Source organism: Branchiostoma lanceolatum, chromosome 6, assembly GCF_035083965.1.
Source record: "Branchiostoma lanceolatum isolate klBraLanc5 chromosome 6, klBraLanc5.hap2, whole genome shotgun sequence".
In the NCBI taxonomy this organism is placed as follows: domain Eukaryota; kingdom Metazoa; phylum Chordata; class Leptocardii; order Amphioxiformes; family Branchiostomatidae; genus Branchiostoma; species Branchiostoma lanceolatum.
The window spans coordinates 13,904,517-13,924,279 of record NC_089727.1 but is presented as its reverse complement, the minus strand read 5'-3'; the positions used below and the strand labels follow the sequence as shown (position 1 = coordinate 13,924,279).

Here is a 19,763-nt window from a genome sequence, read left to right as displayed (position 1 = left end):
GATGACGGAATGGCAATAATCTTGTTCATCATCAACAACAAGATTCTGTCAAATGGTACATGTTGAATGAAGGATGCTGGGGAAAACCCTGAATGTATGTCTCTACTCTTTAAAATGTGTGACTTTCTGATTCAGATATGCCAGTTTTATTGAACCTGTTAAGCAGTTATAAACTGTTGTAGCTATTTCTTTTGCGGCGTGGCGTGGTTATATGTTGTCAAATGTAAATGTATGATGAAACGCATGCTAACACTGAGCCAGTATTAAGAGATATGGATTTTTTTGGAGCTGATTAGGTATACACATGTAACGTTATATAACTTTCATAACATGAAATATACAGAACAGTGCTTGATGCACAATGGGTCCTATTGTAGCCGAAGGAAGGGAGGGTAGCACTTACAGGGAACCAAGTTCAGTTTTGGTCCTGGTGCATTCACAGAGTGTTGTGACCAGTGCAAGTGGTATTGTAGAATTATGTTCAATGTGGTCGGTATAAAGGACGATGTTTGCCTTTGTATAGCCAAGTATTAAAATAAAATGCCATTGTACAATCTGAAAAATATTGTCTGAATAATTTCTACTGTACGAGTCAGGTCGATTGTGTTGTGTTAAGTCACATAGTTGACATTTGGACAGGCATCCATAACTCGGAGCTACATGTATGGTGCTCATGAGTTGAATGAGTGAGTGAGTAGACAAAATTAAGCAATGATTGGTGTATTAATCTTAATGAATGCTTGAAGCTCAATAATGGTGTTGAATGCATTTTTATCATGTGAACAATTGTATAGCAAAATGTAGAACGGTAAGTGCATGTTGCAAACCACCCCAAGATGAATAAACCCTCCCACAAATCCCCATAAAAGAAAACGTTGGCCACTTGCTGAGATCAAGGACATTATATCCTATATAATGTCCTTGCTGAGATTAACGTCACTATTTGTTCTTTATACACTGGTTCAAAGGCAAAGGTGGCTCTGAAACTTCAAGGTAATAATAAAGTTGACTCATGTCGTCTTTGATCATCCGACGATTGACGAACTGGAAAAAATATGAGTCACGGTTATTTTTCTGAGCTGGCAATGGACATGATGGAGGTGGAGTATGACGACATCTTTGTTTACCTTTGTGGTCATGGTGAAGTTAGGGCGATGACCAATCACAAGTGAGCTCGTCATGAGACCGGAAGTTTCGAATGGGGAATTCCACCCAGGGAATCCCCTTACTGTCAGAGTCAGCGTTCTCGTCCTCTGCGATTCATTCCACCACTTGCTGCCACACTAGTCCACATAACATTTCGTACGTATCCTTCAAGAAATGCGCAGATCTACAGGGAGGGTAAGAGCGTCCGACCTGTTGTAGAATTTATGACAATATAATGTTAACGACACATGAATAGTTACTGTGCTTTGTGGATGCCTTCCGCCGCCATCATTTCTCGACTGGACGTTCGCCTTCATCTTGGCCTTAACTCGGAGCCTCGCCGCCCGCTACCTTAGCACATATCGGCAAAATTGGTCTAACGTTACCTTGTTGAGACGTGGTAGAAGAAACGGCATATCTGAGGAGATCAAGTTTAGTGTACGGAAAGGTAGGCTGTGTTCATCATTTTGTATTGTTGATAAAGCCACTTACTCCCTACATACTCCAGTGTGCAAAGTCCATTCAATTTTGTGTGTGATCAGCTTAAATTTGGTCTACTTAATGATGAAACCGTGTACATATATGGTGAAGCATGCTTTGCGTTGCTTTTCCCAAGGTCCACTCATATAAGATATATAAGATAGATAAGATATATGACTAATCTGTCTACAGCGACAAGGGTATCGTGTCCGAACATGCACCTGATCATGAGTCATGGCGCCCGGGAATCCCCTGACGGCCCAAAATCCCATGACCCAAGCGTTCTTACGCCATACATGTTCGTACATGTACTGATTTTGGCCATGTTTGTTTGTTTTTTTCTCTTTTGCGCCAGGAGAGAAAGCGGAATAAAAAAAATGAATTGTCACTCAAATGAATACCATAGCATAGGAACATCCTGACAATGGTGCTAAAATATTCTTGTTGACAGGATCAGGAACATCCCGTCAATAGTGCCAAAACAATCTGATTGACAGGACGTTAGTACCAAATTGTTTTATTGACACGAACAATAGCTAGTCTCAGCCACAATTTATAGAAAATATTAGTAGATTTCCCCATCCCAAACTTTATGATATTTTCCTAATCCCCATATGCATAGCCACCCTTACCGTATATTCGTCATAAAGTGAAAACTCCAGGTAGACTAAGTTAGAATGTTATATAACAAGAACTTATTTATCTATTTATTTATTTATTTATTGTCAAATGCAACAGTACATTACACAGACTCTCAGGGCAGCGTAGTTGATATTTGAGAGTCAACATTTATGGACAGACAGTGTGATTGAGAAGACTTTGAATGAGAATAGTCATTTTATGGTTTCTTCGTACTTGCAGAATTGTGGACGACACATCACTGAACTCTGTACCATGGCTACAAAAGGTGTGATTACGTGGGCAACCTGCGGACCCCTTATTACTGCTATACTGCTGGTAAGTCTCGAAATGACATAACATGTTGTTCTTCTTTCTATATGATTTTTACTGATTAAAGATTGACATAAAGCTGCACAGCATAGTTGAAACAAGGAGTGATAGGATAGGGAATGATGACCTCAGATCTGTAAGGAATTTATTTTTCCCAAGCTAATAATAAAACAATAGATTGAGAACAGCATAAGATGATGATGATGACCGATAGCTTGAACAAACGCATTAGAGTAAGAAGAGAATGCAATTTGTGTAATCATGTGTAAGACTAGCCTGTAGTCCAGGCTTTAGTCCGCTACCCAAGCTCTGCTCCTCGCCGCTTGGGTAGCGGACTAAAGCTAAGAGGGCTGGACTCCAGGCTAGTGTAAGACTTTGACCCCCTTTGTTCCATGTCTTTCACATAACTTTAGAATCAACTTTTCACTCACCCGCCTCCCTTCTTTTCTAAACAAAGTTCCCAGCTCTGTCCCCTCATGACATTTTGACACTTTAACCAGACTTCTATTTCATAGCAGAAACAAATGATAGGAACATCTCCTGGACCAAATATGATATTCGACCAGGTGCCTAACCCCATAACCAATAGAAAACTGGTAGCTACTTCAGTGTACAAGCACAATACTGTTACCTCCACACAGGTAACATCAGGGTCCATAGTTGTAGCAGCTCCCACCTGTGGGCAACATGAGTACCTGGAGAACAGCCAGTGTCTTCCCTGTCCCACCTGTCCACCTGGGTATGGTGTCTCAGGAGTAAGTTGAACAATCACACACAATAACACACACTCACTATCCAGTTTATTGCCTGTTGTTCCCCATCACATCAGTGTTACGCATGCTTGCACATAGTTGCAGAAGGTCAATGGCAGACTGCCAATAAGTATAGTGTCGAAGTGATGTTAACTTAGTTACATCTGTAGGCTTCAACAAAATATAGAGGATATTGAAAAATATGTTGTTCGAATGTATAACGTAAACGTAACGTAGCAAAAGTATACATAAGAAAGGACCAAATGTTGTGTTTTAAAAGAGGGAGGGCAGTCTAACACAAGGGATAGGGATACAGACGAATGCATAATGAAATTTTGTGTCTATATTTGAAATTGCCTTCATTTGCAAATTCATACAAAACATGCCATTCAGCACCAAGGACAGGGCTAAATAGAACTTTGATAGAACTTGGGGAACTTTTTGTGAATGCTTGTAGGCCACAACCATATAAAGTGAATATGGAGATAGTTGTAGATCTAATTTTTATATCACTCACTTCCAGTATTGACAAAAATGTATATAAGACAGGACCAAACATTTTTTTTAAGATGACCAGAAAGGAATAGACAAGGGAAAGGAATAGAACAGAGCACAAAAATTCTTTTTGTGTCTAGATTTAGATTTCTATTAGTATAGTGAGTTGTTTGGAAAGTCATGCAGAGAACATGCTGTTCAGCGCCAAGGAGAGGGCAGGATAGTTGGATTTTACAAGAATTGGTACATTTTGTGATTGCTTTGAAATTTTAGGACAGACGAGTGACGTCAATCATTGCCTTTGCTAAGTTCAGAAAATACTATTTTCTTATTAAAGGTAAAGATTTTATTTCTCATGAAAGGTACAGATTTGATAAAAGCAGACTTGGGTAGAGCCATTTTGATATCACTTTTCCTGATTCCACAGCCGTGTGGTTTCGGACGAGGAGCCCTGACAACCTGCATCCCCTGTGAACCCGGCCCACAGGACCCACAAACCTGGCCAACTTTCTCAGACTCAACCAGCCAGGAGAGCTGTCAACCATGCAAACTGTGTGATAACTCACACTACAGTGTCAACTGTAGTGCCGACACCAACAGCCATTGTGGACCTTGTCTCTTTGGGTAAGTGTATAAGCTCTCGAATGCTGCAGGATATAGGAGCATGGAAAAAGTGAAAACACTCTTTCCTTCTTAGTTTACGTTTCCCTGCCTTTACAAAACAAAAACAGTGCACTCAAAAGTGTTCTGTGTATGTTCCAAGCACTCTTTGCCTTTTTTTAGATTGTGTGACCTAAGGTATCAAAGGCAAAGGTCACAAATAGTTCTTTTTTATTGTTGCAGGTTCTACCGCACCCATCCAGATGAGGAAAACTGTCTCCCTTGTAAGCATGTGATCCCTCCTTATGCACATCTTTGTAAAGATTGGTTGGATGCACAGACAACAACAATGCCAACCATGACTGGGCCTCCTACGGATGTTTCTACAGAACCAGTTACAACAACAAAGAAAATGGTTGTAACATCAGACAGGGATGTCCTTGCAGTGTCATCAGGTATGACATATGAGAGGTAGCATACATGCAGCACAAATACACAACATCTTCAAAATACTTAGAGTGACAAGACTCAAGTTACATTGAAAACTAGAATGACCACAAATCATTGTGTGAAATCCTTTTTTGCATCATTCCAAAAAAATAAGAAAAAAGGAAAAACCACAATGCCTATAGAATTCTAATGTTGTTATATCAGTTTGCTACTAGGCTGTGATTACATAATCTCTCGCTGGCTGGGGTTAATGACCCCCTCCCCAAGAGCTTGTGGCACAATAGCAGGAACCATTCCCTTTCCTTTCCTGTCTTAGGGGGTGGTAGCCGTCGGGCCGGCTGCTAGGAGCGCGATTTATGAAAGCATGATTTATGAAAGCATGGTTCTACCTTCCAATGTGCTCTCTTTTTGGAGCATATTCTTACAATCTCGTAGGTTGTTTTGCACATTAAATCAACCTTGTGAATCTAATAAAAATAAGTGGCATGTGCGTGTTCCACTTCCACAAATGCAAATCATTAATCGTCTTGTCTCCTGTTTGTCTAACAATTATGATACATGTATTTGTGCTTTTCAGAAGACAATAATTCCAATGGGTATGACACAACACCGATAATCATTATGGCAGTTCTTGTGGGGCTCGGAGTTTTCACCTTTATGGCATACAAATGTGGCTTTCTCCCATATCGCAAGAGCACAAATCCAGGTACGAGTTCTTTTGATGTTTATTTCATGTAATAGCTTGATTAAATTATGCCACTAGCAGTCCTCAAACCAGTCAGTTAATTAGCTAGAAGATTGGTACATACTATCCTTAAGACATGTAAGATGGTAAGATGGGGTAATTTAGGTAATCCATATATCATTGATTTATGTATTCATATATGTATGGCATCAAATGACAGACTGGAAACTGTCAGTTGCCAAAAGTTGTAGCTGAACTTGGCAGCTGCCAAGCTGTCATTGGCATTAGTGCATACATAATGCACACCAAACATCATTTCATTGTCATTATTAGAATCTGACTGGTTTCCATGGTGACAGAGAGGTCAGTTTTACCACAGCCTGAAAAATGTGGGGGGGGGGGCACAGCTATTTCAGGTATACTATTAAATGTTGCTTTAATCAAAAGGAATTCACAACTTTGTGCTAAAGCTATCTAAAGAACAATGATAATGTCTCATAAGAATCCATAGCTATAGGTCTGTGGCTCAGCAAAGAGAATGTAGATTAAACTTTTAAAATGTGTCTCCTTTTTTTGTTGCATCATACCCATATCTACTGTTACATAACCAATGAGGTTGTTTACATTGTTCTTGCAATAGGTCCCATTGTCTCAACAGTTGATAGTGCCCAGGGTTCAGAAGATGCAGGTGAACATATGGATCAGCATGATACAGATGACCCTGGAGCTGGGCAGTAGCTGGACACAGCCCGCATCAACTTACAGAGTCGAGAGGAAGGAGGAGAAACTGATGCCCTTCTGTCATCAAGAACAGACGGGCCAAACAGGTACACAGCTTTTACCACAATTTAAACTCGATGTGTGCAATTCCATGGTGCAAAGATGAAAATTTTGATAAAATGCATTGTTGTCATTTTTAGCGATTTCAAAATTATCAGAGGTTTTCCTTCTTGTTTTTCAGCATCACACCTGGTGCTTCATGTGAAGACAATGAGGACAGGGAGAGCTCAAAGGATGACTCGCAAAGTGGTAACAGCTCTCCCAGTGCTTCATCCACAAGTTCTCTTGACACTGAGAACAGTGACGAAGCTGCCACATCACCCAAGAGCCAGGGGGATGCAAACGACTGTTCAGATCCTTCCAGTGGCACCGAACTCTTGAAGGACCAAAGACGACACAAAAGCCACAACAAGAGAGCCAGCTACGGAAGTCACAGCCAGAAAAGCAGGCTGTCATCCCAGCTTTCACCATCCTCAAGCAGTTCAGAAGGCTCTATCAATGGCATTGTGGAAGGGGGAGCTTCACGTTCTAAGCAGAACAATGCCATACCCTGTAGAGCAGCCAGCCAGCCAACAGTTGTCCACTGGTCAGGTCAAGGGGGAACTACTGAAGGTAGGATTGTTGAGCTTTCAAGTCAAGCAGCAAAGTTTTGGCTTCATTCAGTGATGTTTTAACTTTTATTGTAACACTTTTATTTATTAGGCCAACACCTAACCCTATAAATCGTCTGTCCCAGGATCTTCAATTCAACAGATGATTTTGTCTTGACAATATAGCTATTGGGCAAATTAAGCAAGTTTGTTTTTCCGGTGCTTTCTTCTAGTTCTCCTTCAGCATCAGAATGCATCCAACCAGGATGTACACAAAGGGTCCAGGCCAGTAGTGGAGCTGCATGATGGACGCTTGGTGAATCAGACTGCTCGACCACAGAGTGAGCCAGCAACAGAACGTTTCAAGAACTTAGCAGAGAAAATGGTTAGTTAGCGCAACAACTAGAAGTTATTGTTAATTGCAGTCAATTCCATTTTACATGTTAAGTCGATGAAAATGAAATTACAGATAATTTACATTGACCTCTCCCTATCTTTTTACTTGCAGGAGATGACTGAAGAAATTCGAAAACTGCTTGTCGCAGCATGTGACAAGTTTGGGGGTAAGCACAATTTCTGCATTTCTACAAAACCCAATGATAATTTTATTTTCAAATATGTAGCACTGACAATGCCTTGTCATATCTGACAAATTGTTGAGAAAAAGCTCCTTAACAAAGTTCATTACCCATTTTGGGGTGCAATTTCCGAAACTGAATTTTTGAAATAAAAGGACTCTTTTTATGATCGGAAACATTTCAACTTCTACTTCTGTGTTTTTCTATTATATAATCAATAATCCATTGTCGAAAAATACGACAAAAATTGTAAAAATCTTAATAAAAAAAAACTGTACAAAAACATTCATAACCAAGAATATGTAAATATACATTCATTTGTTTATTTTGATTTCTTGTATCTAGATCAAGGCCTAGAGCAGCTCCCTGAAGATGCAAGAGACAAATTGTCAAATTACCTGGACCCTCAGCCTGACCCAGAAGGAGCATACTCCTTCTGGAAACATCTCGTAGACAGATTTAATGTAGAGAGAGATAAGTTGCAAAATCTTCAAGGAATGAGAAACCTCCTTCAGCTTCTACAAACAAAAAATAACTGTACCATAAGGGAACTCCTTCAGAATGTAGCTTCCATAGAAAGATTTGATGCACTTCAAGCAGTTTGTCTGTCTCTCCTGCAAGACATCGAATATTCTTTACAAGATACATGCATATCAGATTCTGTAATTTGAAGTTATGGAGAATATAGTGTTTGTTTGTTTATCTATTTATTTGCACAACAAGAAATACATGATACAATAAACAATAGATAAAAACAGGTGCAGGGGGAAGGGACAAGCGTTTATGGCTTATAGTGATGTACATTCTATTTTTGGACTATTGACATAACAGAAAGAGGCTGTTGCCTGTAAGTTCTGTTTCTAGACAACAATAGAATAAATGTCTATGTGGGCGCACACTCCAAACCCTTCCAGTAGGTATCTAGTACATAATCTTGCTTTCAGCATTACTGGGTGTTACTGCAGGGTAGGTTGTCATCAGAATTGATGGACTTGAAAAGCTGTTGTATTTACAGTACTTACAGGTACAAACAAAAAGTCATGTTATTTTGATGTTCATGACTCTGGGGTCCTCGCTGTTCCACAGCATGTAGGTAATGAGTTCAGCCTTCTGTGGTAACATTCTTGCCTTAACCATCCCATAGATATTACTGATTCAATTATATCATTAATGTTTCCTTTGTTTAAGATTATTGTAATGCAGTAGAAATTTATTTATTTATTTATTGTCACATGCTACAATACATTACACCGACTCTCGAGGCAGCGTAGCTGATATTGGAGAGTCAACATTGAGTCAGCAGTAGAAATCTAAGAGAGAACAGTATTAGATCAGAGACATATAACAGTAAATGTAAATGCAGAAATGTTCGCTGGGATTTAATTTCGGGTTAGAGAGAAAATAGATTGTTCGTGTTGGTTTGAGTTTGTGTTTGAAACAAAAGTAGCGCTACAGTCACAATGGAACAGCTTTTTACAGTGGTTTAAGTTTAGAGAGTTTACCGCAAAAACAGTGAACATAAAACCACCGCAAACATTTCTGCATTCACAGTAGTTTACAACGATGTTTTAGTTGCATGGGAAGAAGTGATGGAATATGAACCCAAAACACATAGACAAATATGTTCGCAAGTTTTGTGGAATAATAGATTTATTTTAGTAAAAAATGCACCAATATATTACAAAATCTGGATAGATGCCGGAATTATCTATCTGAACGATTTGTTGTACGAGGATGGATCTTTTCTTACAAACAAAGACCTACACAATTTATATGGTTTGACCATGGATTCAAGACAAATAATGAATTTCAATTCTATTAAAGCGGCAATACCAAAAAATTGGAAAGATAATATTAAAAACAATGGGAAAAAGTGCGCCTCTAAAAATATCATTGAATACACGGAGAAAATCCATCCCCTCACAACAACATGTAAACAGATATACGATACCCTTATAGAAAAACAAGTTATACCACCCACTAGAGAAAACGAAATCACACGTAAAATTGGTAAAGACAACATCGAGAAAGTTTATACTACCGCCTTTATTGTCACTAAAGAAACCAATTTACAATATTTTCAGTACAAGATAATCCACCATTTCCTACCTACAAACAGCTGGTTAAAAAAAACAAATGTAGTAAAAACCGACCGATGTAATAACTGTAAGGAAAAACATACTATAGTACATATTTTTGTGTATTGTAGAGAGGTTAAAATGTTCTGGAAGCAATTCTGTCTTTGGTGGAGGAGCTATGAAAAGAAAGATATAGAGCTAGACGAGAATTTGATTGTACATGTATATGGTGTATGCTACCGCCGTACGGCCAGTGCCACACTTCTATATTATATTCTCTTGGCAAAATACTGTATATACCTATGTTATGTAAAAAACATGAAACCAAACTTTGCACTTTTTAAGAACAGGGTAAATAATAGTACAGAAATAGCCCCGTAAGGCGATACTGCCTGATCGCAATTACTTCTATGTATTATAATGTTATGTGATTGTTATGTGAATGTAATGTTATGCAAATGTTAATAAAGGTTGAAAAAAAAAAAAAAAATTTACAGTAGTTTCCACATCCCCCAGCCACTGCAGTCTCTGCAGTGGAAATTTCTCTTTACTAATAGGTGTAAGTCGCAAGACTATTCCACAATTTTGTCAAAGATAGATGACCAATTTGGTACAGTTCCCTTCAGCTGTTTTGTACATTATTTTATGAAGGGGTGACTGGATTACATATGAGTTGATCTGCTTTCTTCGACGATACCCGATATATTATGAACTAATACAATATCATTGAACTGAGAAAATAAAGTTTTGGACGGGATCGTGTATTCACCGAAATACGGGAAATACGCGAAATACACGAAATACACGTCCGAAATACACGAAATACACTTGAAAATGGCTGAAATCTACCGAAATACAGTATGATTTGATGAATTAACATCACAGGTTGCCATATGCCGTCTTGAAATAATATATTTATAGCCCTGGCGACAAGAATAAGACAGAAAATACTTCGCGATCCCGGCCACGTCCGGTCGCCGCCATCTTTCTTACCATACACCATGATGTTTGTTTTTCAGTGGTGTCTTTTTCTGTGTCATTTACACAAAAAGGGTGGTGAAATGTACCGAAATACAGTATGATTTGATGAGCAAACATCATAGGTTCCTATATTTCGGCATAAAATAATATAATTATGGTCCTGGTGACAAGAAAAGGACAGAAAATACTTCGCGACCCCGGCCGGCCGCCGCGTCATCTTTCTTACCATACACCATGATGTTTGTTGTTAGTGGTATCCGAGGCATTGACACGAACATGGTAGTAAAACTAAACCTCCTTGGTAAAACGTACCGACATACAGTATGATTTGATGAGCAAACATCACAGGTTGCTGTATTTCGGCATGAAATAATCTATTTTTGGTCCTGACGACAAGAAGAAGGCTACCCTGGGCTCCAGACTAGTACCGGGTCGCTAGCGATTTTCTTCGGCGGCCTAAGGACAGTCAGCCCGCCAGGTCTTAGAAATCCCCCGGTGCGCTAATGCTAGGGTCACATTTCCAATCCGGGGCCCGGCCGGGCAGAGAACAAAAACACAAAACGTACCCAAAATTATTTAAGAGCATAGCTTGTGCAAAATTTTTGACACACACTTGGATTTTTCGTTTCCGCAAACAGCCCGGCCGGGCCCCGGTTAGGAAATGTGACCCGAGCATCATTAGGGTTCTGCGGGCTGGAGGCTCTGTGCCGCCGACGGAACTGACTACAAGGTACCGGCTAAAGGGAACCGGCTAAAAGGCCCGATAAACAGTCTACTCTAGACTACTCTACTGGAACCCAAGGTAGATCCCGGCGAAATAAGAAAATGGCGGATATGCGATCACTCACTAGTATGCGATCCGGCGGCGGGATAGCCCTAAGTCTAAGGGATTTTCAAGGACCTTGTTTATTATATGTTGTAGGAATTTTGATTAAAACCTATGCGGTCCGTCGGATAATAAGACTTTTTTTGCACTTTATATAACGTTAACGTTGCGACAATACCGCAAGACAGAGGCCAGTGAATAAGATTTCCCCCGCAAAATTCTTATTGACAGGCTAAGCTAACCTGTCACAGTGTCAGTAAGATTTTCCCCGCTCTTCACATATACTTTTTAAAGCCTGTCAATAAGAACCTTAACCCTTGCCCTTATATAACCATAAACATGGTTCATGAATAACCAAGGAGGTTAAATATACAAGATAACATTTCCCCTGTGTTCACTCGGGATGTTCCTGTGAATCACCCAAAACCCGCATCCCTACCAAACCCTGAAGATGATCCTGTAAAATGGAGAGAAAAATACTGACATTCCTTTGAATAAATAATTCATTTTTTGAATGTTAAAAACAGAAAAACGGATGTCAAAAAGATAGCCAAAAGAAATTGGATATTGATGGATTTGAACTCACGATCTATGAACTCGCGATCTGTCGGCCTACCAGTTGAGCTGACATGATTAACTCGTTCGGCTCGGTCATTCCAACGAGGCTATAACGTCCCAACACGTCAATTGGTAAGAAAGAGGACGCGGCGGCCGGCCGGGATCGCGAAGTATTTTCTGCGGATTTGTTGTCGCCGGGGCCATAAATGAATTATTCGATGCCGAAATGATGTTTGCTCATCAAATCGTACTGTATGTCGGTACATTTTACAACCATGTTCGGATACCATTAACAACAAACATACCATAATGCAACACAAGTCAGGAAATACATAATACCAAGGTTATATAACCTCCTTGGTAATACCTAAAGCTAATATATATAATATATATATAATCTCCAAGCAGATCACACGGCGGCAAAATAAATATTATAAGGGATGATATTGTCAAAGGGATGATATTTGCCAAGGAAGTTTGGTCGCCAGGGGGTTTCATTTGCGGGCAAATTATCAACTTTACCGTGGACTGACTCTACTGGACAATTATTACTTTTTTTGCCGAATTCTACGACCCATACGCTCGTAGGAAGGGCTGGTAAAGGTTTGAGAAGTTCCTGCCCACTTGTTCTGTAATGTGTGGGGTTTGTTATGTTTTCCTTACGTCTGAATAAATCATAGGCTGTCATCTCTTTATAATCTCCCTTGTTATCATCAGTTTCGCCACTTCCTAGCTTTGCCACTTTCTTACATTTCTACACGTTTTTTTTTCAGGTAAATTTACCGTGAGACTGGAAGAAAGGACCATTAGGCCTACTTAATATCATCTTTGTTCCAAATGCGTTCACGTTGAAATATGCGTTGTTGGGTTATCAAGGGTTTCTGTTTTTTTTGTTATCAAACTTATTGTCAACTTTATACAGTCAAACCTGCCTAGGCGACCACCTTTTCAACGCGACCACCTGGCCATGGCGACCGCTTTTTCTCGGTCCCGAAAATTTTCCCCATAGTCACAAGCATTAAGCTGCCTGCCCAAGGCGACCACCCGTCCAACGCGACCGCGACCGCCACGAATTGGGACCGCACAGAGCACAATCCCTGCCCATGGCGGTCGCCTAATTTTCAAGCGTGTGGTGACATCAGATCAATTTGCTGTCGGATTTCACGGAAATGTTTTCAAGACTTTGAAGGACAAAAATAAGATCAAAAATATATGGAATAGCAATGTTATACCATCGATTCCTCCATAAAGTGTTTTAATAAAACGTTCCCCCTATAAACATTGTAAAGACAAATGTTTGTGATGTTGTTGTGCCTATCGTAATCTTATAGTTTAACGTGAACTCAGTTCCGTTTAAACTCAACTTTCAAAACGAATACGTAGTGCATGGCGTCAAAAAGTCAGATTTCACAGAAATTACTATCTATTTCTTGTATTTTCAACAAAAATGTGTCTGTATCTTGCTAAATTCCGCCGAAAAATGACTTCGCGGCGGGCAAAACATCAGGCGAGAAATGTTGTTCCTTGGTCCCGACGCCATCTTGGATTTCGGGCGGCCCGGATTTGGCGTACCGCTGACCTTTGTAAAACACGATGATTTTGTGTATGAACATTTACGAATACTCTAGTTATTGGTGAAAATCAAAATTCTTATTTTCTTTTTATTTCCATGAATCTCACAAACCTTTATTGGACGCTGTGCGTTCTGCTGCACTGACTTACCCTTCGATGCGGTGGCACAGAGCTTCGCGGCGCGGCGCGACGAAATCACACCGTTAAGTGTTCCGTTTTCATCTTTAGTTGTCAGATCGAAAATTTTTTGACCCTTTCATCCAGCGGTCGGCGACCCAAAAAGGCTAGGACCAGCAGGCGTTTTCTAGGGATCTGTCTTAGGCCTTAAAACTTCGATGATGTGCGTGTGTGTGTGTACTATTCAATGTAACGTGTGAATGCGGGAGGGCGCTGCGAGATCATCGAGGCAACCATTGTTTTGTAGTCAAAATTATGACGAAAATTTGTACACGATGTAGCGGTATACAATTATTACATCGATAACGGAAAATGTAATTTTTGTAGGATCTTTCTGTCAATGAGAATTGAACCTGGTGAGGGTCATGCTGTCTAAATTCACATAACATTTTCATCATTTACGTACTGTATTTGAAAACCTCGACCTGGAAACATGTGATCATGAGTGGAATCCTCTTCATGGCGACCACCTGTCCATCGCGACCGTTTTTGCTCGGTCCGCCGGGTGGTCGCCTTGGGCAGGTTTGACTGTATATTCGTTATTAAACTTATTGTCAACTTTCGTTCTTTTCTAACACCTCAGGTTCTGACGCGTTTTGTTTTGTTTCAAGTTTTGAACGAAGACTTTTGTTTCGCCTACTTGATATGATCTTTGTTCCAGATGCGTTGACGTTGAAATATGCGTTGTTGGGTTACCAAGGGTTTCTGTTTTTTTGGTTATTAAACTTATTGTCAACTTTCGTTCTTTTCTACTGACACCTCAGGTTGTGACGCGTTTTGTTTTGTATTAAGTTTTGAACGAAGACATTTGTTTCGCCTACTTAAGTTAATACTGTACTAACCGTTACTAACAGAAATCCAGTCACAGCAAACGTACATTAGCAAACATCAACAAATGTATTTACAATGCAAAATGTTAAGAAAGACATTTACACCAAGAGCAAAAGCAAAATAAGTCACAAATCTATATTACTTAAAATGGCAACAACATTCATGGAAAGTACGCAAGTTACTTACAAATCGGGTCTTTACATTTCTTGTTGAAGGTAAAGAAACCTAGTCAAAGTTATTTCAGAAATGGCACAATCCATTAAAAAAATTATATTACGAAAGATGGCAACAACTATTTACAAATCGGGTCTTTACATTTCTTGTTGAAGGTAAAGAAACCTAGTCACAAAGTTATTTCAGAAATGGCACAATCCATGAAAAAATTAAATTACGAAAAATGGCAGCAACTATTTACAAATCGGGTCTTTACATTTCTTGTTAAAGGTAAAGAAACCTAGTCACAAAGTTATTTCAGAAATGGCACAATTCATTAAAAAATTATATCACGAAAAATGGCAACAATTATTTACAAATCGGTCTTTACATGGCAAAAAAGGTGACACCATGCAATAAAAGGCAAAGTGATAAATTGATTTCCTTCTAAAGTACAGAAAATCACCTTGATTGCTGATGCGCTATGAAAAGGTGTCAAGGTATTAATCGGCTTGAAAATCACGTTGCATTTGTATGGCTTGCACACTTTCATACGTTAAGAGATGCGACGTACCAACATACGTCGGGCCAAATTTCATACGTTTGGCATTCAAATAGTATGACAGAAGTGTAGTTCGCTGTCAACCATATAGCTGGAGATCACAGGTTAAGAGATGCGACGTACCAAATTTCATACGTCGGGCTAAATTTCATATGTTTCGCATTCGATAGTATGACAAAAGTGTAGTTCGCTGTCAACCATATAACGTTAGCTGGAGCTCCGGAGATCACTGGTTTAATAAGAGATGCGACGCGTACCAAATTTCATACGTCGGGCCAAATTTCATACATTTGGCATTCAAGTAGTATGATCAATATATAATGTCCTTGGTATGATAAAAGTGTAGTTCGCTGTCAACTTTGGAAATGGAACCTTAGCATAACCAAGGAGGTTTACTTTGGCATAACCATATAACCTCCTTGGCATAACTGGTTACAGTATTTCCTGCCGCGCAAAGGATGATGGTATAGCTTGATCCGCCATATTTGTTCCTATATGAACGCTACCCGCCGAAGAGAAAGTTAGCCAAATCCGTTGCATTATCGCTTCTACACTGGCATATGGGCAGTAGTTGGCAGGAAATCACATACAGGGAAAGTTTCTGACGATTGTTTAGTCATGAACGAACGTTGGACACCGTTGTATTGGATTTTTTGTTTGCCTACGAATCGGACCGCTAGTGTCGGTTGTAAAGAGACAAATCATGTTCACAAAGACCAAGTAGTTTACTATATGCTTGTAGTTTAATGTCGTGTAGTTTCATATTGTAATGTAAGCCAACCGTCTTGGTGACCGCCCTATGTTCCGAAATCCCTATGTTCCGAAATCCCTATGTTCCGAAATCCCTATGTTCCGAAGTCCCTATGTTCCGAAATCCAAGTGAATGTTCCATCACACATATACATCGCATATTCATGACCTCAATCCGCGCTGAAAATTTTTCTTCGTATACTGTAAGTCTATTATGTTCGCAAGACAGCAGTTCGCGAGGTTTTTGAGCAAACGGGTGTTATCATTTTTTTTCGGTAGCGCAGGGTAAAATTTTGATATTTTGAACCCTCTTAAACGCTATTTCCGCACTGTGAGAGGCAAAATTGTTGAGTAAAGATATGTTTTATGCGGCAACATTTACGCCGAGGAGAGCTTGCGGAAGTTTCCTGCCACGCATATATGATTTATTTACATGCATTTAATTTTGTTTCCATGCCGAGAAAATTAAGCGAATGTTGTCTGCAGAAGAGGCTTGGAATACATTTTCATCGATATCGAAACGAAGGCCGCGAAAAACTGCTTTAATTGTTCCAAAACGCGGTTAATTTTGGGTAGCTTTTGCTACAACTTACAAACTGTTGTGAAAGACTCGCGCCATCTTGATCACGTGAAACACTAACGCTTTTTCAATCAACCAATCAGAGCACAGGTTATATAAGTTGAGCCAATCAGAGCTCAGAACATGCGGGCCGCAGTGTTCATGACTTCAACATGGCGTCCTCGGCTGCTTGAGTCGGCCTGTGTACGGAAATTACAGCGGTGGAAATACGTTTCATTTTTCAAGTTCATCTTTTATGTATCCCGATAGAAATGGAATTGATCGATGGCTGGTCCTCCAATACAAATTCTTCTGAGGTTTTCGGCTTTAAGTCGCAGGAATAGTTTGCAGAAAAAGTATGACATGAATGACGCTTGTATAAACTTAGAAAGACCGACTTGAATCTTGACAAACAAGTTTTTGATGTGAACAATATATGCGAAAGGTGCCGACATCGATTGTATTCAAGAATAACAATACCAAAAAAACTAAGGAGTTGGATTTTCTGACGGAGGACGGCGTCCTTACACCCGCAGCGTATTAATAATTTGGATACACACAAAATGCGATTTTCTCCTATACCATCGTAACTGAAGTCACTAAAGTGTTCTTTCTTTTACCGTTCGTTGTAAGAAGTACTTAGTAAGTAAATAATGACTAATTGGATTTCGGAACATAGGGACTTCGGAATATAGGGACTTCGGAACATAGGGATTTCGGAACAAAGGGACTTCGGAACATAGGGATTTCGGAACATAGGGATTTCGGAACATAGGGCTGTAACCGTAGTCTTTAGTATCGCTTTAGACTAGCGGGGCAACTCGGGCGGACTCGGCGGGCGACATGGCGATTGACCCCGCTGGCGCACCCCCCGGGAAAGTACGCCGGCGCTATAGAATTCCTGCCGAGCAAAAAACAAAAAGAAGTTAGAATCATAGTAGTGAGGCTTCTAGATCGATATCTTCTCCAAACATTCACATATTACGTGCTCAGTAAGTAAGGTGCCGAGTTGTCCCGGCCTAGGGGAGTTGTCCTGATACCCAACAAACATCATGGCGTAGGGTAAGAAAGATGACGCGGCGGCCGGCCGGGGTCGCGAGGTATTTTCTGTCCTTTTCTTGTCACCAGGACCATAAATATATCATTTTATGCCGAAATAAAGCAACCTGTGATGTTTGCTCATCAAATCATACTGTATTTCGGTACATGTCACCACCCTTTTTGTGTAAATGACACAGAAGAAGACACCACTGAAAAACAAACATCATGGTGTATGGTAAGAAAGATGGCGGCGACCGGACGTGGCCGGGATCGCGAAGTATTTTCTGTCTTATTCTTGTCGCCAGGGCCATAAATATATTATTTCAAGACGGCATATGGCAACCTGTGATGTAAATTCATCAAATCATACTGTATTTCGGTAGATTTCAGCCATTTTCAAGTGTATTTCGTGTATTTCGGACGTGTATTTCGCGTATTTCCCGCATTTCGGTGAATACACGGACCGGAAAGATGGCGGCGACCGGACGTGGCCGGGATCGCGAAGTATTTTCTGTCTTATTCTTGTCGCCAGGGCCATAAATATATTATTTCAAGACGGCATATGGCAACCTGTGATGTAAATTCATCAAATCATACTGTATTTCGGTAGATTTCAGCCATTTTCAAGTGTATTTCGTGTATTTCGGACGTGTATTTCGCGTATTTCCCGCATTTCGGTGAATACACGGACCGGTTTTGGACCAGTGACCATGTTTTTGTCTTTATCTTAACCCAACAAAGTTGAACCAGAAAATATGTCTTAACGTTTTGGAATGGGAAATGTTTTTATGCGACAGGAATGATATATTCACCGATTATAAAGCTATGTGAATCTGAAGTGTGGCAATGGTAAAATGTGGAAGTCGACTAAACCCAGTGAAACGTTTGCTTGGTGAACTTTCCGCCCACTCACACGATGAGCATAACAAACAAAAAAACAACAAGAGTCCGTAGGACACAATTCTCCGTGAAGTATTTATAGTATGTACAAGTATTGACCCACACAAATTGCATCTCTGCACAGTCCAAGTAGTGTTTTAGAGCAAGTAAAGAAAAAGTGTTTATCTTTTTCTTTCAATACAGGAGTGGTCAACCTGCTGAAAAGTATGTTTTTACAGCATGGCACAGATGGGATCTAGAAATTCCGGGAAAAGTCACAAAGTTAGATCTAGATGGCCCCTTTTCAATTATCAACGAACCATTCAGCCTTACAACTAAGATGTATCAGAAATCACAAATATGCAGTAAATCCTCTTTCCACAATTTATTGCAGGCCAGCCTGATCTATAGCTATCAAGCTATTTGCAATAAAAAAGGCTAATTTATATTATCGTAACATTTCACGAAGGTCAAAGGTCACCGGATGTAACCACCCGGAAGTGACACTGGCGCGCGCACTTTTCTGAGAAATATTTCTCAACAATCTTTCATCCCCTGTGTAAACTTTTTACATTGTCACAGCCTCCGTATTATAAACTACAAGTGTGGTAAGTTTGAAGGTCCAGAGATTTGCCATTTTCACACTGTGCGTAAAAATACATCGTCCGTCCCGTGCGCACATACTGTATGCGAGTTGCGAGGGACACGGCATACTTAATACACAGACTGGAGCTCACTCGGCACATGTTCGCAGCTAAAACTCACAATTCCCGTTGCCGCATTGGTATGTAACTTGGTATATCGTTTGCTAGGTTGCGTGTGGTGATGCACGTTGTCTATTTTTCAATGTAACAGTGACTATACGATCACAGCAAGTAAGGAAGATTTATACCCCGTATCTGCCTGAAGTATTCCAGTCATGCATAACGGATTATAACATGGTCCCTATGGCAGGGCAGTGGGACATAGCATTAATTATAGGGGTGCAATTACGATATTGGATTGACGTTTAAAGTAGTTATGGTGTAACAAAGCTATTGTGCATCCCCACGCTGAACCAGGCAAACGATATGCCAAGTTACACACCAATGCGACGACGGGATCGTGAGTAATAGCTGCGAACGCACAAACAAATGCATTCCCAATACTCCCAGAAGGAGGTCATCCTCCTTCCCGGAGTAACAAAACGCGAGTGTTCTTTGCAAATGAAAGCTCGGAACCTGTGATCATCCCTAATGGCACGGTCATAGGGACTTTCCATCCCATATGGTCTAGTCCATTTGAATTTG

General features: G+C 40.1%; 2 protein-coding genes and 1 long non-coding RNA gene across 5 annotated transcripts; 2 read left to right on the top strand and 1 right to left on the bottom strand.

Moving 5' to 3' along the window:
• Positions 1-1,221: 1,221 nt before the first annotated feature.
• LOC136437413 (tumor necrosis factor receptor superfamily member 27-like) lies at positions 1,222-10,075 on the top strand. 3 transcript variants are annotated; one of them, XM_066432015.1, is made up of 11 exons: positions 1,222-1,341; positions 2,488-2,583; positions 3,219-3,332; positions 4,252-4,448; positions 4,668-4,879; positions 5,452-5,580; positions 6,200-6,386; positions 6,521-6,951; positions 7,163-7,314; positions 7,438-7,492; positions 7,853-10,075. In XM_066432015.1, exons 1-7 carry the CDS (start codon positions 1,321-1,323, stop codon positions 6,295-6,297), a joined length of 867 nt encoding a protein of 288 aa, XP_066288112.1. In that variant the 5' UTR covers positions 1,222-1,320; the 3' UTR covers positions 6,298-6,386; positions 6,521-6,951; positions 7,163-7,314; positions 7,438-7,492; positions 7,853-10,075. The 3 variants fall into 3 exon arrangements, with proteins under 3 accessions (XP_066288112.1, XP_066288114.1, XP_066288115.1); XM_066432017.1 differs by having other exon boundaries at positions 1,233-1,594; XM_066432018.1 differs by lacking the exon at positions 1,222-1,341 and adding an exon at positions 2,005-2,126.
• On the top strand, positions 6,417-8,371 carry LOC136437253 (uncharacterized). The gene is made up of 6 exons (XM_066431733.1): positions 6,417-6,433; positions 6,521-6,951; positions 7,163-7,314; positions 7,438-7,492; positions 7,853-7,956; positions 8,339-8,371. The coding sequence occupies exons 1-6, from the start codon at positions 6,417-6,419 to the stop codon at positions 8,369-8,371; spliced, it is 792 nt and encodes a 263-aa protein (XP_066287830.1).
• Positions 10,076-14,573: 4,498 nt separating the features above from the next.
• LOC136437432 (uncharacterized) lies at positions 14,574-16,026 on the bottom strand. Its single transcript, XR_010756181.1, has 2 exons — positions 15,653-16,026; positions 14,574-15,617 (listed from the first exon to the last, which is right to left on the bottom strand). It is a non-coding gene; the product is annotated as an uncharacterized lncRNA (long non-coding RNA).
• Positions 16,027-19,763: the final 3,737 nt, after the last annotated feature.

Coding starts and splice junctions, on each gene's coding strand:
- LOC136437253 (XM_066431733.1), top strand. Junction 7,315..7,437: donor AGAACTTAGCAGAGAAAATG/GTTAGTTAGCGC, acceptor TTTTACTTGCAG/GAGATGACTGAAGAAATTCG. Junction 7,493..7,852: donor AGCATGTGACAAGTTTGGGG/GTAAGCACAATT, acceptor TCTTGTATCTAG/ATCAAGGCCTAGAGCAGCTC.
- LOC136437413 (XM_066432015.1), top strand. CDS start 1,321: ATGCGCAGATCTACAGGGAGG. Junction 3,333..4,251: donor CTGGGTATGGTGTCTCAGGA/GTAAGTTGAACA, acceptor CTGATTCCACAG/CCGTGTGGTTTCGGACGAGG. Junction 5,581..6,199: donor TCGCAAGAGCACAAATCCAG/GTACGAGTTCTT, acceptor TTCTTGCAATAG/GTCCCATTGTCTCAACAGTT.